This window comes from Schistocerca gregaria, chromosome 6, assembly GCF_023897955.1.
Source record: "Schistocerca gregaria isolate iqSchGreg1 chromosome 6, iqSchGreg1.2, whole genome shotgun sequence".
NCBI lineage: Eukaryota > Metazoa > Arthropoda > Insecta > Orthoptera > Acrididae > Schistocerca > Schistocerca gregaria.
Genome location: NC_064925.1, coordinates 211,640,787 through 211,663,782, shown reverse-complemented (window position 1 = coordinate 211,663,782; position 22,996 = coordinate 211,640,787). Strand labels below are relative to the sequence as shown.

The 22,996-nt window shown below is 37.2% G+C and overlaps 1 protein-coding gene across 5 annotated transcripts in view; it reads left to right on the top strand.

Annotated features, from left to right (window-relative positions):
• LOC126277958 (uncharacterized) overlaps positions 1-22,996 on the top strand; it is a 226,444-nt gene that overhangs the window by 186,109 nt on the left and 17,339 nt on the right. For 2 of the 5 annotated variants that reach the window (XM_049977578.1, XM_049977575.1), the window contains 2 exons: positions 13,274-13,367; positions 14,827-14,932. In XM_049977578.1, the coding sequence (XP_049833535.1) occupies positions 13,274-13,367; positions 14,827-14,932 (200 nt within the window). The remainder of the gene's footprint in view (positions 1-13,273; positions 13,368-14,826; positions 14,933-22,996) is intronic. The other 3 variants (XM_049977577.1, XM_049977576.1, XM_049977579.1) reach the window with 3 other exon arrangements.

Sequence of the window (22,996 nt, the reverse complement as noted above, 5' to 3'; positions counted from 1 at the left end):
AGCCTTTAAACAGCAATGAACTGAACACACTATTGTCCATTCCACAACCTTGTGCAAAATGAGTTCACTATAAAAGTTCAGATTGAAACTTTTTTATTTAAAAAAACACTTCAAACTTTGTATCCATGCACATTAAAGATCACAAATCTGATCTGGATAAATAGTAATTGGTGCAATTTGTACACATGGTTTATTGTCTCACACCTACACACTTTCACATTGTTCCTTCACAGTTCATTCACATATTTTGGCGTCCATGCTTACACTCAAGGCACTTTGCTGCTTCGAACTTACCACTATGACAGACAATGACCAAGGACCTCCTTTTCCCACTTCTAAGCCCATTCCTGAGTCAGGTCATGTGACACTACATCAATCAAAATAATTCCTAAACATGACCACAATTTGTCTGCAATTTTTATGAGATTTAAATTCTTAAAGCTAAATATATTATATAATTTTACACACATTTATCACCATATAATTTTATAATTTGTTGCAATTAAAAAAAACACTATGCAATGGAACTACAACACTCATCAACACACAAAACAATTATTTTCATGTCCATTTTGCATTACACTATTTTCACTCTGCATTTAATACATAATTTTATTCTTAAGCACAGAAAATTAAAATCAGAACTAATTGTTGATTTGCTATCAGATTTACATAATTAGAAATAACTCCATGTTTTGGCACAGTTTCACCCTTTCTCTTCATTAAATGATGTCTTTGCATGAAGTATGAGACATACAAATACTTGTCTGACACTACAAAGATCCAAACTGAATGGTGCCTTCATAATAAAATAATGACTTACTTTGCAGTTGTTCTAAACATTCCAAAACTTAATTCTACTATGAAACATTTTGATTGAAGTACACCAGCTAAACATATTATTTCTGCTGCTGGGCTTTAAATTTAAGTTATGAACTACTTATAAGAGCTCCATATTATCCCCCGTTACCTTACAAACTTATCTTCACCTAGATCAACTTCTACGAGCTTTTCCCTTCTTCTGTAAATGATTCATGTTAGTATTTTACAGCTGTGACTTACTAAACTGATAGTTTGGTAATATTCACACCTGTTGGCACATGCTTTCTTTGGAACTGGGATTATTATATTATTCTTGAAGCCAGATGGTATTTCTCCTGTCTTGTACATCCTGCTCACCAGATGGAAGAGTTTTGTAATGGCTGGCTCTCCCAAGGCTATCTGTAGCTCTAATGGAAAGTAGTCTACTTGTGGGGCCTTGTTTCGAAGGTCTTTCAGTGCTTCATCAAATTCTTCATGTAGTGTCATATCTCCTTTCTCATCTTCCTCTACATCCTCTTCCATTTCGATAATATTCCTCTGAAGTGCATCTCCCTTGTATAGATCCTCTATATACCCCTTCCACCTTTCTGCTTTCCCTTCTTTGCTTAGGACTGGTTTTCCATCTGGGCTCTTGATATTTATACAGGTGGTTTTCTTTTCTCCAAAGGTCTCTTTAATTTTCTCTACGGATTTGCTTCAGATTTTTACACAATGCTCTAATAAATGTACAGACAGATAAATGGAACCTTTTGAAATACATCTCATACACCAATGGAAAACAATCACAACATCAAGAAGGAGTTGTGTGACACAAATAAAAGTTGGTAATTCTGTTCCTACATCTGAAAGATGATGTCTATTAAATCAAACCATGGAAAATCCAGGATGGAATGTAACAATATTGTGAAAAAGAAAGTTGCTACTCACCATATAGCAGAGATGCTGAGTTGCAGATAGGCACAACAAAAAGACTGTCACAAATATAGCTTTCAGCCAGTAAGGTCTTTGTCAAAATTAGACAACAAACACACACATACACACTCACACAAATGCAACTCACACAAACATGACTGCATTCTCAGGCAACTGAGGCCAACTGTTTTTGTCTTCATTGTTGTCAAGGGACAGCAGTGTGAAGGTCTGTTGTGTTTTCTGATGAAAGCTGGTTCTGCCTGAGTGCCAGTGATGGCCATGTGTTGATTAGAAGGAGGCCAATTGAAGACCTGCAACCAATCCATCTGCTTGCTAGACACACTGGACCTACATTTGGAGATGGGAACTCGGGTGTGATTTTGTATGGTTCCAGGAGCACTCTCATGGCCATCCCACACTCTTCAACTTAAAATTTATATGTAAGTCTTGTGATTCAACCTGTTGAGCCACCATTCATTTACAGAAATCCAAGGCATGTTATAGCAGGATAACACCCACATGCTCTACAGAGTGTCGACATATTGGCTTGGCTTACTCAATCACCAGTTCTGTCTCCATCAAACACATATGGGACATCATTGTACAACAACTCCAGCATCATAAACATATTTAAAAAAGAGAAAATGTTGTTAGCAAAAATCTCGAAAAGTTCTTGACTAATTTAATTGAAAATTTTACATGTTACTCTAATATACATTTTGAAAGACCTAGGCTATACATATTTCTTTAATATATGTGATACAAAAATGTACATGTAATACATGAAGAGGAAATGTTAGCAAAAGGCTCAACAGGTTCTTGACTGATTTACTTCAAATTTTTTACACGATTCTCTAATAAACATTTGGTTGAGTGTATAAATATGTACATAATATATAAATGGTCAATGTTGTTAGTAAATGTCTCAAAAAGTTCAGGTGCAATTTTTTTTTCACCTAAGATCCCCCCATATCAGAATTACATAATGTGTAAATGTGCATGAGTGCAGGTTGTGATGCATGAATAATAAAATATGAAAGTTTAGGACTGGCCGTGAGTTCTGCACAGACAGCCAAAGTAGTTAAGGTGATTGGTCACGTAAAGTGGGAAATCTGGGTTTGAGTCCCACTCTGGCACAAATTTTCATTTTTATCATTCCATTATACAGCTGATGGTTGTCGTTTTCGCAACTGCAAAAACATTTTGTGTATAAATTTCATATATGAATGTATATACAGTACGTAAAGGGGAAAAGTTGTTAGCAAGAAGCTAAAAAAATTCTTGACTGATTTACTTCAAATTTTTGCATGGTACTCCAACAAAACCTTCAAATGGACATCAGCTAAAAATTGTTTGAATATATATGGTACACAACTATGGATGTAATACAGAAAGGCCAATGCTGCAAGTAAAAATATCAAATAGTTCTTGCCAGTTTATTTCAAATTTTTACACAATGATTTAGTAAACATTCAGACAGAGACTGGCTGTATATTTTTTCAATAAATGTAACATATAAGTGTATACAAAGGGTAAATGTTAGCAAAAATCTTAAAAAGTACTTGTCAATTTTACTTCAAGTTGTTTCGGCACACTTTATTTGCATTCAGGTAGATGTAAGCTATTGGTGTTTTTAAACAACAATATATGGATTTTCTGTTAAAATGTAGTGTGTGGAAGAAACTGCAGTGCTGTGACAATGTGCTGTTTTGTTTTCTTTCTCACAGTCAGTTTTCTCTCAGATATCAGGGAATTTAAACCATTAGACTAATTGTTTCTCCTACATACATTCTCTCTCCTTATATATAATTTTAAACAAAAACTGTTTACACAGCAGTGTGCTGTTTTGTTTTATTCATATGTCAGTTTTAAGAGGAAACAGTGATGTTGTATTTATGGCTTATTGACTTATGATTAGAATACTGTTATGGAACCTTGTAAACTCTCCCTTCCTAATCAGCCTACTGGATTGTGATATAACTGACCATGATCGCATATGCCTAATGAAATTCTTCAGTTAGTAAGGCTACCGTTACTGAAGGAAAGTAACACTGGCTAGTTGGAGGAAAGTGTGCAACAGGCTGTCCTGAAGGAAGAATCTATCCTAAATTTAAGCCAAATTTAGATAATAATTTCGAAATGCATGGAATATAGTGCAATTTCTCATGAACCACACAGGGTGGAAAAGGACACCACGTAATATTTCCTACAAAAATCACTTATAACACAAAGAGAGCATGGATTATCTAAAAAAAGGATAATTAAATGGTCACCAGCATGCTAGGGCAATAAATATGCAGAATCTTGAGAAAGGCAATGGCAAAGAAATTTAAACAATCACTGACATGGCAACAGAAGGTTGTCACTCTTTTCCACAGCACAAAAGTCCACGACAAAATAAATGAATCAGAAATCACTGAGTTTGCCATTACTTATTTTGAAATATTGAATGTTGTAAGTAATGGTAATTGAAATTACTAGTTAAATAAATGACTGGCTTAAATTGAGCTTTGTTACGTAAAAAAATTACTTTCAGTAACCTCAGTGTAACATAATGCAAAATTTAGAAAATGGCAAGCAATTTACTTTTGATTATTGAAAGATGAAGTGAATTTACTTTAAGCAAATGAGCAATTGATTTTATTTTTAAAATAACAACAATAAAATACACACCAAACTAGAAGAAGAAACTCACTAAGGTAAATACAGAATAAATGAAGTTGTGCACTCTTAATTTGTCCTGTATCTTTAGTTATTAGATTTGCCAGGAAAATTTTAGTTTACTTTAAGTAGCCTCTGTTATGCAATACAAGAATGAACAGTTACTGAGCCAGAAAATTTAGACTGAAACTAGTCAGTACCAAATACAAAAAACTGGCAGTTAATACCATATTTAATCAATTTTCATATTATTATGACACTCAGTGATTGTATGGAAAGGAAAGGGACCATGCTTGATAATAATGTCTGAGGAGGATGACAACACAGGTGTTCTACAAGTGTTTATTGCAAATTATTATTCATGTTATTCTTACTTTGTGAAAGAAACATTGCTGGGCAAAGCCTCTACATTACTATGTTTGGCAGATAACAGTCTTACGAAGTTGTAGTTGTGTGGGCAATAAAGAATGTAGCTGATGACAATGCCATTGTAGCTGTAGCTACTGCTGCTGCTACATGAGAAGAACCCCATGTCATCTCCGGTGCCACAGACATTTATGGTACAGGCAATGGTTGGAATTGCAACTTTCACTCCTGCCATGCTCTCAATACTCGCAGGTTAACGAATCAGGTGCATGTGCACTGCCGCGAGCATAGCTGTATACCACATCAGCAGGAGCACCCAACAAACACTTCCGTACACTTTCAGAACTCAAGCTCCTCTGCCTCCTCTCTGCCCACAATGTGACAGAGACTCTCCACATGCAAAGATAAACAATGGAACAGCTACTACTATTTTTTGTTGTTGCTATTGATACATTTAAGTAAAGTTCCCTTGGCTGTTACCCAGCAATTGTAATATTTTCATTATAATTACAGTCAATTACATACAGTCAAAAATAAATACACAAGTACATTGATTACATATTAAATATACAGGGTGGTCTATTGATAGTGATGTAGCCAAATGTCTCACGAAATTAGCATCAAATAAAAAAAATAAGAAGAACAAAGTGATGGGGGAGCACAGATGGCACTGTGGATGGCCCACTAGGTGGTGCTGCCATAGGTCAAATTGATAGAAACTGCATTTTTTTAAAAAATAGGTACCCCATTTTTATTACATATGCATGTAGCATGTAACAAAATATGAATGTTTGATTTGGAACATTTGTTTCGAGCTGTAATATTCTCACAAATGTAGCAGTGTGTCCAATAGCACTGTGCACAATTTGTTACTTAAATTGGGTATGATAATCACTTGTTCAGTCATAATAATTACATGGAAGACATAATCTTGTTAAAATGGAAAATTTAACAGTCGCAGAAATGGTGTATATGGTGTTTAATTATGGTTATTATGATCAAAATGCCCAACAAGCTTGTGCTATGTATATTGATCATTATCCTGACAGACAGCACCCAAGTGTCAGGACCTTTCATCAGATAGTTAATGTATATACAGAAACTGGAAGGTTCAGCCAAAGAAGAAGCTGCAACCAAGAACTGCAACAAATGAAGGTGTCCAAATAAATGTTTTAGCTGCAGTTGAGGCTAATTCGCTCATCAGCAGCAGACAAATTGACAGGGAATTGGGAATTCTACATTATCATATATTTCACCCTTACCATATTTGTATGCACCAGGAATTGCATGGCAATGATTTTGAACATTGTGTAAATTTTTGCCACTGGGCACAAAATAAATAACGAGATGATAACAGGTTTTTTCAAGCGTTCTGTTTAATGACAAAGCATCTTTCACAAACAGAGGTAAGGTAAACCAGCAATAGAAAATCCACAGTGGCTGCGACAAGTGGGACATCAGCGACCTTGGCAGGTTAATGTATTGATTAGAATTATGGGAGGACACCTAATTGGCCCTTATTTTATCAATGGCAATCTAAATGAAGCAACATATGCTATTTCTTAATTAATGTTTCACCGATTCTACTACAAGATGTTTCACTTCATGACAGAATGGCAATGTAATTTCAACATGATGGATGTCTGGCACATAGCACGCATGCAGTTAAAGCGGTATTAAATAGAATATTTAATGACAGGTGGATTGGTCATAGAAGCACCATACCATGGCCTGCATGTTCACTGGACCTTACATCTCCAGATCTCTTTTGTTGGGGAGAATTGAAAGACATTGTTATCATGATCCACCAACAACACTTGAAAACAAGCATCTGCACATTATCAATGTATGTGCGACAATTACTGAAGGCAATCTACTCACTGTTGAGAGGACTTTTGTTAAGTGTATTGCCAAATGATTTAAGTTGAAGGACATCATTTTGAGCACGTATTACATTAATGGGGTTATTATGGTTGCTCACACATTTACAGCATGCATTCCCATAATTTGTGATAAGATCACAAAAGTAAATGAATCACATTGGAACAACAGAAATAAAGTCCAAATGTAACTACTTTTTGTGTTTTAATTTAAAAAATAACATTGTTACCAACTGTTCATCTAAATGGGCGAGGTATATTATAAGTGTTGGAATATGACAGTGCCATCCACCACAAAGTGAAACAAATGTTCCAAATCAAACATTCATGTTTATTTATGTACTACACATATAAGCAATAAAAATGAGGGTACCTGTTTAAATAAAATTCAGTTTCTACCAGTTTAACTAGTGGGTCATGAATAGTGCCGTCTGGCTTCCCCCATCATGCTCGAACAGATTTGTACTTCTTTTTTGTTCATTTGATGCTAATTTTGTGAAATATTTTGTCTGCTCACTATCAATGGACCACCCTGTAGTTTCTGTAATACAGCACATGGCTTCAGAATCAAAAGTAGAGTGCAAGTTATTAATGAATATTAAATGATGAAAATTTTGGATGGCGCAGAGGATATTTTATCTGCATTTTCAGTGTTGTAGTCTGAACTGACCAAAACTTTGCAATCCTACTCTATGAGAAATACTGTCACTGAAGCTGCTGTTGTAACAGATCCAGCAAGTAGAGAGGTCTCTCCTGTACCCCATATACTAATGATATCCACCAGTTACCCATTCTCTAGAAGAGCGAAGCGTTCCAAAGGATTGGAAAAGGGCACAGGTCATCCCCGTTTTCAAGAAGGGACGTCGAACAGATGTGCAGAACTATAGACCTATATCTCTAACGTCGATCAGTTGTAGAATTTTGGAACACGTATTATGTTCGAGTATAATGTCTTTTCTGGAGACTAGAAATCTACTCTGTAGGAATCAGCATGGGTTTCGAAAAAGACGGTCGTGTGAAACCCAGCTTGCGCTATTCGTCCACGAGACTCAGAGCGCCTTAGACACGGGTTCACAGGTAGATACCGTGTTTCTTGACTTCCGCAAGGCGTTTGACACAGTTCCCCACAGTCGTTTAATGAACAAAGTAAGAGCATACAGACTATCAGATCAGTTGTGTGATTGGATTGAGGAGTTCCTAGATAACAGAATGCAGCATGTCATTCTCAATGGAGAGAAGTCTTCCGAAGTAAGAGTGATTTCAGGTGTGCCGCAGGGGAGTGTCATAGGACCGTTGCTATTCACAATATACATAAATGACCTGGTGGATGACATCGGAAGTTCACTGAGGCTTTTTGCAGATGATGCTGTGGTGTATCGAGAGGTTGCAACAATGGAAAATTGCACTGAAATGCAGGAGGATCTGCAGCGAATTGACGTATGGTGCACAGAATGGCAATTGAATCTCAATGTAGCGAAGTGTAATGTGATGCGAATACATAGAAAGATAGGTCCCTTATCATTTAGCTACAAAATAGCAGGTCAGCAACTGGAAGCAGTTATTTCCATAAATTATCTGGGAGTACGCATTAGGAGTGATTTAAAATGGAATGATCATATAAAGTTGATCGTCGGTAAAGCAGATGCCAGACTGAGATTCATTGGAAGAATCCTAAAGAAATGCAATCCGACAACAAAGGAAGTAGGTTACAGTACGCTTGTTCGCCCAATGCTTGAATACTGCTCAGCAGTGTGGGATCCGCATCAGGTAGGGTTGATAGAAGAGATAGAGAAGATCCAACGGAGAGCAGCGCGCTTCGTTACAGGATCATTTAGTAATTGCGAAAGCGTTACGTAGATGATAGATAAACTCCAGTGGAAGACTCTGCAGGAGAGACGCTCAGTAGCTCGGTACGGGCTTTTGTTAAAGTTTCGAGAACATACCTTCACCGAAGAGTCAAGCAGTATATTGCTCCCTCCTACGTATATCTCGCGAAGAGACCATGAGGATAAAATCAGAGAGATTAGAGCCCACACAGAAGCATACCGACAATCCTTCTTTCCACGTACAATACGAGACTGGAATAGAAGCGAGAACCGATAGAGGTAGTCAGGGTACCCTCCGCCACACACCGTCAGGTGGCTTGCGGAGTATGGATGTAGATGTAGATGTAGATTTTAAGTGACTACATTTCACGGTCAAAATTTCATTTGTGATAATAATAAACAAGGCTCAATGCCACAGAGAGACAGCGGAAAAGGAGATGGACAGAGAGGGAGAAGGGGAGAAAATGGACAGAGAGAGGGGAAGATAGAATGAGGAGATGGAGAAAAACTGGGGGAGAGCAGGAGATGGACAGTAAGAGAGAGCAGGTGGAGGAGATATACAGAGGTGGGAAGAGGAAATGATGGACAAAGAGAGGGAATGCTAAAGGAGGAAATGGGCAGAGAGAGGTGGGAGAAGGTTATTATTCCCATACATATCTAGCAATTTTGGAGCATAGCGATGTTGACTAGTACATACAGAGAGAGGTGGGAGAAGGATATTAGGATGAATATACAATTCCCATACAAGAAACTTCCTGGCAGATTAAAACTGTGTGCCCGACTGACACTCGAACTTGGGGCCTTTGCCTTTCGCGGGCAAGTCTTCTACCATCTGAGCTACCAAAGCACGACTCACGCCTGGTACTCACAGCTTTACTTCTGCCAGTATCTCGTCTCCTACCTTCCAAAAATTACAGAAGCTCTCCTGCGAACCTGGCAGAAGTAAAGCCGTGAGTACCGGGTGTGAGTCGTGCTTCAGTACCTCAGATGGTAGAGCACTTGCCGGTGAAAGGCAAAGGTCCCGAGTTCGAGTCTCGGTCGGGCACACAGTTTTAATCTGCCAGGAAGTTTCATATCAGCTCACACTCCGCTGCAGAGTGAAAATCTCATTCAATTCCCATACATATCTAGCAACTGTGGAACATTGCCATGTTCACTAGTACCATATATCTTAAAGAAATATGTGCAGCTTATTGTGGGGTGGTGTGTGGAGAATTCTTCTAGTTGTTGCCATTCTCAACACAAGCTCTCTAACTACCAGAAAGTGATTAACAAAAACGTGATGCCTGTAATTAAAGCTCACTGTGCCCACTCTGATGGAGAAATAAAGTTATTGATCATTGAAGTTCATTATGCTGAGGACTTAGGATTATGTCTAGGATAATGCAATTTACTATAACAGTTTTCACTATATTCTGAAAACGAGAAAGAATAAAGTTTCAGACAAATGTTTACCGAAGCAATGCTACTATCAGCTATTGTACAATCAGAGTTGTTCAGAGTCTATTGCACAGATCCTATTATCCCTAGCTAATGAAACTGTTGAATAATTGTTATTGATGTAAATGTTCAAAGTGAATATCCACCAAAATTTGATGTTAATACCTATCAAATGTCATACTAGTAATGATAGGTCTGTCCTGCAGCAACATGTGAAAATATGACATAAGCAAACTTTACCACAATGCGAACTCATTGTTACATGCATACCAAGCTACATAATACAGCATCCAAGGTTGTTCCTTGCAACTGCACAAGTGCGATGTGGCTTCCGACACAGAGTGCGTGCTGATATGAATCTAGAAAAGAACTGGGGCCTGATTCTAGCTCGCAGCACCCTTATTTATATAGCCAAGGTGTGGACCACCGAAGGCGCAGCCAACATTTGCCGTCCTGACTAGGCACTGGGGCTAGCAGAACACCACTACAAGTTACTAAATAATTAATTGCTTCATTTGCTGAAGGCCAATGAAGCTCTCAATTTAATTGTGTTATCAGCACACAGGTAAGTATCTGTAATAAAATTCTGATGTGGCTAGGTTAAATACTTTTATTTTAGTTGCACTGCATGCAATAGATAAGCTCTGAACTTGCCCTTTGGAGAGACACTACAGATATATTTTTATAGCTGCCTTTCAGAAACTTCTCACATCTTTGTTATTATAGTGTATCTCCATTCTTCCTATATATAAACATCTTAGCTTTATCTAATCACTTACTTAATCTATCTTACTTCCGTTCTTTTAGGACACAAAAACAGAAAATCATGCATTTTGATCAAAATTTTACTTTGTGAGATGCAGCATGTTGTTTCCATTAATTTGCAATGAAAATGGAATCCGAATATAGATTTTGAAGTTTCTAGCTCCTTCCTGTTGCGTCGATGATTTTTACATAAAACGTGCAAATTTTGAAAACTGTTGAAGTTACTAAATTGAAACTTAACACATTATTATTTTAGCATCACTCCTGACATGGTATTAACTTTTCAGATCATTATTTTACTTTTAAGGTATTGCACAACATTTGTGACGTCATACCTAGTTAGAGTGGACTAGGCTGCCACACAATGGAAAGAATATGAATTCTATATGGCACGAGTAGACTGCTTTCCTACACTATGTCCATCAAAATGTTTCTTAGAGCATCATGTAAAAATCTGAAGTAAGCTGGTCAAGAATATTTTGAAAACTTTTGCTAACAATGTTTCCCTTTTATAAGTAATGCGTATGTTTATGTATTATATGTGTCAGTCCAAGTGTTTTTTAGTGTATCGTATACAAATGTGAAGTAAACCGGTCAAGAACTTTTCAAGATTTTTGGTAACAAAATAAACAATGTGTTGTCTTTGTGTAGGAGAATAGATTAAGGGGAAACATGTGGTGTTTCTGTTGGTTATAGACGACCAGCTCATTCATGATCTATGACTACAGGATATTAATTCACTCACCTTGATACTTATTCACACCTGCCAGTCTTGAAAAGCTTGGATTTCACTTTTCAGGTTCTGCAGTGGCCACTGAAAGTCAAGGGTGCAGCAAAGTATCTAGTTTCAAAAATAAATATGGCACATTTAAAATTAGTGTGGTGTGTATTCATTCTCTCAAATACAATGACGGTTAATATTAATACCTTGTTACAGGGCACGTCACAATAATCTCAGTGTGAAACATCAAACTGACAACTTTAGATACAACGGCATAATGAGTACATACCCAACAGATAATGAGATTCTTCTCTTGTCTTTGATGATGCCATCAGTACTGTCACATAGTATTACATTCCATGGTGTGCCCCACTCTCCAAGCCAACACCACAGTACAGAGTAACTACAGAAGATACCATAAATTGTGGTAAAGCTGCAGTTACTGTCCCACTTTGAAGATGCACGATATTCATCCATGTATAAATAATGACATAAACATGAAGACCATTTGCAATCCTAAATTACTCAACTAATTCAGACACATCAGTTAGATAGACATTTGGTAACACAACACTTTACCAAGGTGATATGTCACACCATAAACAATTTCATGAACTGTTGTGCATAACACGTGTAAGCTTCTAAGTACTCAAAAAAATGTACCTTCAGTTATGTAGATACACACTGAAATTAGGGGCAATGATTGCCTAAATAATAACACAAACATAGTTTACAGTTTATGATCTAATACAAATGTTCTGAGGCACTCATAATGATTAGGAAATACATGATATATCAACATAACACAAGCTATTATAAAATTGCATAAAGACAGTGGAAAAATGGCATGACTGGCATGTTTAGTGTGTGTGTAAAAAATTAGAATCTAGAATTTCAAAACCAATTTACCTGACATACATCTTGCTCACACATAGAGAAACAAAGAGAAGTCAGTTTACAAGTGTGAATAAATGTGCGAAATGTTTGAATTTTGCAATTAGCTGAGTTAGTGTCACATTCTACACTAGCATGCCAAAGACAAACAAAGTAGCCTCGGTAGATTAGTAAAGATGAAAAACATGAGATGTGAAAGAAAAATATTGGTAAAAAAAGAAAGAGAAGAGTACAGAATTATAGAAAACACACACTGCTGATGAAAAATAACAAATTAAATTATGAACCAGTCAATGGGCAGTGACTGACAGTAATAAGGGAGATTATTACTGACTAACATGAAGGGAATGGCAATCAGTAAGTACATGCTAAGGATCAAGTTCTCATTTACAGAGTTCTGACACTTTTCATTTGTTTTAAAGGTTAGTAATCTAGACATATTTATGTTGTATCCCATAGAGATTAGACTCAGTAAGAATGTGTAGGGAAGAGAATGATGTTGGATACCAGGTTGACAGTTCTGTACTATGTTCATGCTATGAGCTTCAAAGAGTTGCTCATTTTCCAAGGTAAACAAAGTAAGAGCAAAAATGTCATTTTCTTTATTCACTTCTATATGGTGTACAAAAACTGAGTATAAAGGTATTAAAGTCAAGTAGTTTGAGAGAGTAGGACACACTGGTTAGTCAAACAAAAAGCACAATTGTAATCAGTAAAGATAGAGGAAGGATTAAAAACTTCCATTTCTAACATTATTTAGGCTTATGATAATGTGAGAAAACCTTGTTAGGTGATTAGAAATCCAAAAAGTCTTAGCTAAGTCCTCCCCAGCTATTGTCAAGTTGTCACTGCTCCATTCTGAGCATAATGTTTACATTATATCACCACGAGAGTATGTATTCATACATATTAATTCTTTCCATTGAATGCACAATTTGTAGCAAATGCTAAAGGACTTACACTGAACTTCTCTGTACTGTTTTCAGGTGAGGATCCTGTGTTAACTGTAAAAAGGGGTCCTGGGGCTGCTATATCATGGGCTCTTGCTTCGAAGAGACCAAACATACAAGCTGATTTGAGGCAAGTGAATGTACCAAATGTTTCCTACCTTTTCATTTTTCTCTATCTCCAACTGCTCCAAAGAGATTGTTTATTGGTACTACTTTCCACCATTCCAAAATGAAGTTCCAGATATAACTGCTGGCATAGTTGTGTGGATTAATCAGAGACAAAATGTAATTGACTTTCATTTAATTTTGATGTGCTTGTATGTTTTCCTTATTTTAATCTACACTGTAAATGTAACAATTTTTAGCTAGTGTTTTATTTAGCTCTACAACTGTATGGAATTTCTATCATTTAATTCTGCACGTACAGATAACCTTTCCTGTAATAACTTTCAACACCATTTCCTCACAAGAGATGCAATTAATTTTGGAGTACATCAGCTTTAGACAATTTTCTGAACAGTTTGATGTTACATGACCATGTGCTTTTCTAATACAATTAATCTACAGAAAAAATGTTTTATGCTTCCATGTGAATACCTATTTCTTCTTTCTATTACATTTCTGCACACATTATGGATGTGTAGCTCTAGCTCATATGATCCCAGGAAAAAAAGTATCATATATTTTTTGTAACGTGCCTACCAATACTGCATTTATAAATCTCAAACAGTACAGATCACCAAATATAAATAACATTACTTTATATTCATTGAATCTTTTATTATAATAAGAAATATATAATAAAATATTTACAAGATGGTTACTGGGTTTCCCTAAGGCATATGCATAGCATATGTGTTTATTTGCTGAACTCATACCTCTAAATTCAGTTGTGTAAAGGAGAGAGAAGAAGTTTTAGAGTTTATTCTGTTATTGATATTGATATTGGAGGTGCTGGATGCATCCATGAGCAACTGAGTTAATGTTTGTGCATTGATGGAGAAGACATATTGAGGTACTAACAAAACTGAGAGAACATATATAGGGGTTCTCTTTCATAGTTAGAGGAACAAAGAGAAAACAACAACCTAATGTATTCTGACTCAGATGTATGAGTAATTGACAACGTGGTAGAAAGAGGATGTAAGGTAAAAATACACTTAAGTTAAAAAGCATTAAAACTAATGTAAAATTAATGAAACTATAGAAAATTAATAAAAACAGATTTAAGTTCTGGAGATGTAAGTTAAAGATTGGGATAAATATTTCATTTATGACTTGACAAATACACTAAATTTTTTTTCTGGTTATGACTTAAAGGATAACATGAAAATTAGTTCCCTACAAGCAACAAAAATATATTTTATTGAGTCTCTCCAAACATATGTTGATACCTTATGTTAAAAAGTTTTATTCTTATTCAAAATTAATGATCACATTGTTTGTTTTGTTAAAAAGTTTTATTATTATTCAGTACTAATGATCACATTGTTCATGTTATATTTTTTTTCCCTTAATCTCTTTCACAACAGACTTTCAATTATTTAAGATGAGAGTATTTCAACTTTCTTGATACTTACTGTGCACAGTTTCTTGATCTCACTGTTATGGCCATACAGCAGGGCAGTGAAGCAGCCAATGTATGCTCTACCTAATGCCTTCTATGCAACAAAAGGGAAACGCTCGATAGCCTGAGTAAGTATTTCTTTTCTTCATCCTAGGTTTTTTTCTTCTGAACAAAGCAGGCACATTTGTAAACATTAGTGTAAAATGATTTCATTTAGCTCTGTGATGTCTACACAAAGAATAAGTAGCTGGTATGAACTTTGATTAATAGAAACAAGCTCTTTTGAAATCTTACTGTCCTTAATAAAATAGCTGTGAGTCCCATGGAAAAAAATTATCTGATCATGATAGTCAAACATCAGCAACAAAGTATCCACATCAATCACACTTAATTAAGAAACAAAAAATAAAATTTCCTAGGATTGTAAGTGGTAACTCAATTTCATTATTCAGCTAGAACTTACATGAATAATAATGGAGAGAAGTTTACCAAGAGAATATAGTAGATGAGAAATGTAATTCTTATCGAAAATGTTCCAACATTATGGATCAGGTTTCCTTTACTAAGGGATCTGTGACATTCACACTGGAATCCAAGAAAAAGGGCCACTGATGTGTGGGATAAAAATTTACTAAAGTAGTATTGCAAGATTCTTCAGCATATCATCAAAAAGAGGAAAAACTATGTGCCTAGCTCAAAAAAATTTAAAATTCCAAGAACAAGGCAGGGACACTTTGGACCATTATTGACCATGATACAAATAAACTTGCAAGGCAAATGATATCAAACATTCAGATAGCAGTACCAGTGAAACAGATGACAAGCAGCTTAAATCACTGACTACTAAATTCAATGGATTTTTCTTAACAGTAGCTGAAAACATAGTGAAAAAATTGTCCATCAAAAGAAGATCCAGTAAACTTACACTGACAGGCAATGCATACCCATCAAAAGACATCAGTTTTGTCAACTCACCTGTTACAGAGCGCCCAACGAACTGTGAACTTACGCAAGGTGCATATACAATACAGAAAGCCATACCCTAGATGCAGCCATGTTGAAGATATGCTTCTGCAAAAGGGGCAGCAGACTTTTCAGTAGTTTCAGGGTCACCTGTATGGATTGTTGAGAGATCTGGACTAATGATTTGATCAACACTGCCTTACTAGGTTGGTACTGCGAATGGCTGAAAACAAGGGAAAAATAGAGCCATGACATTTCTCAAGGGCATGCAGATATACTGTATGGCTTCATGATGATGGTAACCTCTTGGGTAAGGTATTCTGGAGATAATATAGTCCCCAATTCAGAAATGTAGTCCGCTATTCAGATATCAAGGTGTAGAATATTCAAGAGGATGTTGTCCTCAGGAAAAACAAATTTGGTGTTCTACGGGCTGGAGTGTGGAGCGTTAGCTCCCTTAATCAGGTAGGTAGGATAGAGAATTTTTTTAAAAAAGAAATATATTCCAAGACTTACCAAGCGGGAAAGTGCCGGCAGACAGGCATAATGAAAAAAAACACACACACACACACACACACACACACACACACACACACACACACGGAATTTCTAGCTTTTGCAACCGATGGTTGCTTCTTCAGGAAAGAGGGAAGGAGAGGGAAAGACAAAAGGATGTGGGTTTTAAGGGAGAGGGTAAGGAGTCATTCCAATCCCGGGAGCGGAAAGACTTCCCTTAGGGGGAAAAAAGGCCTTTAAATATGTCTGCTTGTGTCTGTGTATGTGCGGATGGATATGTGTGTGTGTACGAGTGTACACCTGTCCTTTTTTCCCCCTAAGGGAAGTCTTTCCGCTCCCGGGATTGGAATGACTCCTTACCCTCTCCCTTAAAACCCACATCCTTTCATCTTTCCCTCTCCTTCCCTCTTTCCTGAAGAAGCAACCATCGGTTGCGAAAGCTAGTAATTCTGTGTGTGTGTTTGTGTGTTTTGTTCATTGTGCCTGTCTGCCGGCTCTTTCCTGCTTGGTAAGTTTTGGAATTTTTGTTTTTAATATATTTTTTCCCATGTGGAAGTTTCTTTCTATTTTATTTACATCATCATTAGGAAAAGGAATATATAGTCAGAATGAATGAAAATGCAGTAGGAGGAAGATCAGAACTTCTGCCTGGTGATTGCAGGGCTATGAACACGAAATCTAATAGGGGTAAGGCAGGAATATGTCTAATAATAACACAGAAAATAGGAATGCTGGTAAACTACTGTGAACAGCATAGTGAACACGTTATCATAGGGGACAGATACACTATAGTAGTGCAAATTAATATGCCAACCATATTAGGAAAAGAATGGATTACTTCTCAGCATAAAGATGAAGTGTTGAGTTGCAGGCAGGCACAATGAAAAGACTGTTACACATTTAGCATTTGGGCAAAGCCTTTTTCAGAAAAGAAAACACACACATCCATGCAAGTCAGCACACATCATGCACATATGACTGCTGTCTCCAGCAGACAGAAATTGAATGAAAGCAGCAATCTGGAGAGGTCAGGGAAATGGGAGGGATAGCATGATAGGGATGCAGAGAAAAAAGAGTACTGTCTGTTGAAATGTGCAACGACTAGATAGTGGTGTGATAAGATTGCCAGGGGCAGCATCAGGAGACTGGGAGCTGGAGGGGGAGTTGGGAGGGGGAGCAGAAAAGATGAGGAACAGGGAAGGGGAAAAGACAGCACTGTGCACTGGCAGAGAGCTGCATAGAATAAGGGTGAGGGGACATGTGAAATGAGAGGTGGTATAGGGCAGAGGGGGTAGAAACTATTGGGTGAAAGATGTGTGGATAGTAGGTTGCCATAGGTAGAGGCAGAGATAATTTCGTAAGCGAAGAATGTGTTGTAAGGATAACTTCCATCTACACGGCTAAGAAAAGCTGGTGGTCGAAGGTAGGATCCAGATGGCCCAAACCATATTGCACAAAGGATTGCAATACCACCCATACAAAATTCAGATAGGAAAAAACTGAATGCAGATGACCTCACAAATAGACTACGCTTTTGCTGGAAGTTGTTGAAACTCATGAACAACAACCCAATCCTATGCAACAATCTGAACATGAGTGATGAAACCAATTTTATTTCTCAGGTTTTGTTAACAAGCAAAGCTTTATATACTGATCACATCAAAAATCTGAAATGGTTCATGAAATGCCACTTCATAGTCAGAAAGTGGTAGTGTGGAGAAACATATCATAATTTGGAACCATGGGGCCTTACTTCATTTAAGATGATCACAGTGATGCTATGTCCACATGTTCACATGTTGAACCATTTCCTAGTATGACAGCTTGCCGATCTTCCTGTAATTGCAAACATAATGTTACATGTGCTATACCTCATAGTACTCCATTAGCATTGTACTGAACATCTTTCGGGTCATCTCATTTCCAGGAGTGGGAACATTTCCAGCCTCCAAGATCCCCTGAGCTTTCAACATGTGATTTCTTCCTTTGAGTTCATTTAAATGTTAGACATTCAATTGTGATCCTTCACACAATATCGAAGAAGTGAAGGATCAATTTAGGAGGAAGTTAATTGAATTCCAGTGCCAGCTCTGCAAACTTCTGTAAATGACTTTAAATGTGTGTGAAGGAAAATGTCATGTCATTTTCAAGTGATTTGCATTTTAAATTGCAAGCACTTAAATTCATATTGTATTTCTTTTATATTGTTCCACCATGCATATTATAAAGGGAACAGAAAGTTGATGATGATGATATGGGAAATATAATGCTGTGGGGAGAATTTAACAGGACACTCAAAAGCTAAAACTGAAACAAAGCTCCTGGAGTATACAATATTCCCTCACATGTATTGAGATCCTTAGGACAGCCTAGTATGCAAGATATATGAGACTGGTGAAATGTCCTTTTCTTCAAGACGAATGCAATAATTCTTATTCCAAAGAAAGCAGGTGGTGACAGGCATGGATCGTACAGAACCATTAGTTGAGTTAGTCATAGTTGCAAAATACTGACACAAATTATTCACAGATTAAGAGAAATACTGGTAGAAGGTAACTTCATGGAAGATCACTTTGGTTTCTAGAGAAATTTAAGAACACAAAAGGCAATACTTGACCTACAACTCATCTTAGATGATGAGATGAAGGAAGGAAAATTTATGTCTCTGGTGTTCATATATTTGGAGAAAGCTGTTGATAATGCTGTCTCAGTACTCGCAGACTGCAGTTATAATCATTGCAGGAGATTAAGTTCACACAGAAGAAATAAATAACTTTGAAGTTTTCTGGTGAAATTTAAATTCTATCATAGATGATGAAGGGTTTGGAAGATCAGTTGAATGGAATGAACAATGTTTTAAAAAGAAGTTGTAAGCTGAACATAAACAAAAGTGAAACAAGGGTAATTAAATGTAGCTGAATTAAATTAGGTGATCTTGAGGGACTTAGGTTAGGAAATGAGGTACTGAAAGTAATAGTTCAGTTTTTCTATTTTGGGTACAAAATAACTGACAAAGGCCAAAGTACAGAGGATAAAAAATGCAGACCAGCAATAACAAGAAAAGTGTTTCCGAAAAGGAATAAACTGTTAGTATTGACTATAAACTGAAATGTTAGGAAATTTTTTCTGAAGATATTCATCTGGAGTTTAACAATGTATGGAAGTGAAACATGGATGGTAACTAGTTCAGACAAGAAGAGAGTAGAAGCTTTTAAAGAATGCTGTAGATAATACAGGTTGACTGAATAAATAGAGGAGATATACTAAGCTGAATTTGGGAAAAAAGAAATTTGTGGCACTTTGTGACAAGAAAGGATTGACTCATAGAATATATCCTGAGGCATCAAGGATACATCAATTTGGTGATGGAAGGAAGTATGGGAGTAAAAATTGTAGAGGCAGACCATACTTGAGTACAGTAAACAGGTGCAAAATGGCTTCAGTCGAAATAGTTATGTAGAGGTGAAGAGGCTTACCAGTTTTCAATATGATGGACATAACAACAAGTGTTAGAGAATTCACTAACATGGTCTGGTCATTAAAAAGTAGTTTTGTTGCTGGAACAGTTTGTTAGTGAAAGTACTAAATTTTTGTGTTGCCATCCTTGAGCTGCTTTTTAATGAGTCAGTGCATTTCCTGAAAGTCTTAAGTATGAAGTAGCAACAGTAATATACAAAAGTGGTGATAAGTGACTGACCTCTAATTATAAACCGATGTCCATTCTTAATATGTTCTCACAGATTTTTGAGAAGATATCTTACAGCTGAATACTGTATCATCTTTTCTGAAAATAACCTTTAAACAACAGCTCAATTTGGCTTTTATACAGGCACTTCTAGTGAGCAGGAAATAAATGATCTCACAAATTCAGTTCTGGTTCAGCTAATAAGAAAAATTAACTTTTTTGCATTTTCTGTAATCTTGCCAGAGGCTTTGACTGTGTAGATCAGATTGTGTGAAAGCTGTCCAAAAGGGCACAGGCAAACCTCAGGTTGCTCACAGGCAGATGCAGCTAGTATAGACTATCCACCAGGTGACCCAACTGTACACATTTTGAGTACTGATGAGGCATGTGGCCACCCTTGTCCGATTTCATTCTGCTGGTGCAGTAACATCATGTAGGATATGGCTTAGTTAGTTAGTTATATTACTTGTTCCATGGATCATGAACACGATTCTTTCGTAATGATGTGGAATGTGTCAAAGTACACATGATTCATTTATCCCGAATAATCAGTGTTAGTCTTATATACGGTACAATTGTTAATGCTTACTGTATTTCTTTGGCCTATGTCTAAAAATTCATCTATGGAGTAGAAGGAGTTGTCATTCAGGAATTCCCTTAACTTACTTTTGAATGCCGATTGGTTGTCTGTCAGACTTTTGATATTGTTTGGCAATTGACCAAAAATCTTTGTGGCAGTATAATTCACCCCCTTTTGCGCCAATGTCAAATTCAATGAACAGTAGTGAAGGTCACCCTGTCTCCTAGTATTGTAGCTGTGGACTGTGCTATTAATTCTGAAGTGATGTGGGTTACTAACAACAAATTTCATTAGGCTGTATATATATTGTGAAGCTACTGGCAATATCCCTAATTCTTTAAATAATTGTCTACAAGATGATCTTGGATGAGCCTCAGACATTATTCTGATAACACGTTTTTGTGCAATAAATACCTCCTTTCTTAGTGATGAATTGCCCCAAAAGATGATTCTGTAAGAAAGCAACGAATGAAAATATGCATGGTAAGCTAACTTACTGATGTGCTTGTCTCCAAAATTTGCAATGACACTAATAGCATCTACATCTACATCTACATCCGTACTCCGCAAGCCACCTGACGGTGTGTGGCGGAGGGTACCCTGAGTACCTCTATCGGTTCTCCTTTCTATTCCAGTCTCGTATTGTACGTGGAAAGAAGGATTGTCGGTATGCTTCTGTGTGGGCTCTAATCTCTCTGATTTTATCCTCATGGTCTCTTCGCGAGATATACGTAGGAGGGAGCAATATACTGCTTGACTCTTCGGTGAAGGTATGTTCTCGAAACTTTAACAAAAGCCCGTACCGAGCTACTGAGCGTCTCTCCTGCAGAGTCTTCCACTGGAGTTTATCTATCATCTACGTAATGCTTTCGCAATTACTAAATGATCCTGTAACGAAGCGCGCTGCTCTCCGTTGGATCTTCTCTATCTCTTCTATCAACCCTACCTGATGCGGATCCCACACTGCTGAGCAGTATTCAAGCATTGGGCGAACAAGCGTACTGTAACCTACTTCCTTTGTTGTCGGATTGCATTTCCTTAGGATTCTTCCAATGAATCTCAGTCTGGCATCTGCTTTACCGACGATCAACTTTATATGATCATTCCATTTTAAATCACTCCTAATGCGTACTCCCAGATAATTTATGGAATTAACTGCTTCCAGTTGCTGACCTGCTATTTTGTAGCTAAATGATAAGGGACCTATCTTTCTATGTATTCGCATCACATTACACTTCGCTACATTGAGATTCAATTGCCATTCCGTGCACCATGCGTCAATTCGCTGCAGATCCTCCTGCATTTCAGTACAATTTTCCATTGTTGCAACCTCTCGATACACCACAGCATTATCTGCAAAAAGCCTCAGTGAACTTCTGATGTCATCCACCAGGTCATTTATGTATATTGTGAATAGCAACGGTCCTATGACACTCTCCTGCGGCACACCTGAAATCACTCTTACTTCGGAAGACTTCTCTCCATTGAGAATGACATGCTGCGTTCTGTTATCTAGGAACTCCTCAATCCAATCACACAATTGATCTGATAGTCCGTATGCTCTTACTTTGTTCATTAAACGACTGTGGGGAACTGTGTCAAACGCCTTGCGGAAGTCAAGAAACACGGCATCTACCTGTGAACCCGTGTCTAAGGCCCTCTGAGTCTCGTGGACGAATAGCGCGAGCTGGGTTTCACACGATCGTCTTTTTCGAAACCCATGCTGATTCCTACAGAGTAGATTTTTAGTCTCCAGAAAAGACATTATACTCGAACATAATACGTGTTCCAAAATTCTACAACTGATCGACGTTAGAGATATAGGTCTATAGTTCTGCACATCTGTTCAATGTCCCTTCTTGAGAACGGGGATGACCTGTGCCCTTTTCCAATCCTTTGGAACGCTTCGCTCTTCTAGAGACCTACGGTACACCGCTGCAAGAAGGGGGGCAAGTTCCTTCGCGTACTCTGTGTAAAATCGAACTGGTATCCCATCAGGACCAGCGGCCTTTCCTCTTTTGAGCGATTTTAATTGTTTCTCTATCCCTCTGTCGTCTACTTCGATATCTACCATTTTGTCAACTGTGCGACAATCTAGAGAAGGAAGCACAGTGCAGTCTTCCTCTGTGAAACAGCTTTGGAAGAAGACATTTAGTATTTCGGCCTTTAGTCTGTCATCCTCTGTTTCAGTACCATTTTGGTCACAGAGTGTCTGGACACTTTGTTTTGATCCACCTACTGCTTTGACATAGGACCAAAATTTCTTAGGATTTTCTGCCAAGTCAGTACATAGAACTTTACTTTCGAATTCATTGAAAGCCTCTCGCATAGCCCTCCTCACACTACATTTCGCTTCGCGTAATTTTTGTTTGTCTGCAAGGCTTTGGCTATGTTTATGTTTGCTGTGAAGTTCCCTTTGCTTCCGCAGCAGTTTTCCAACTCGGTTGT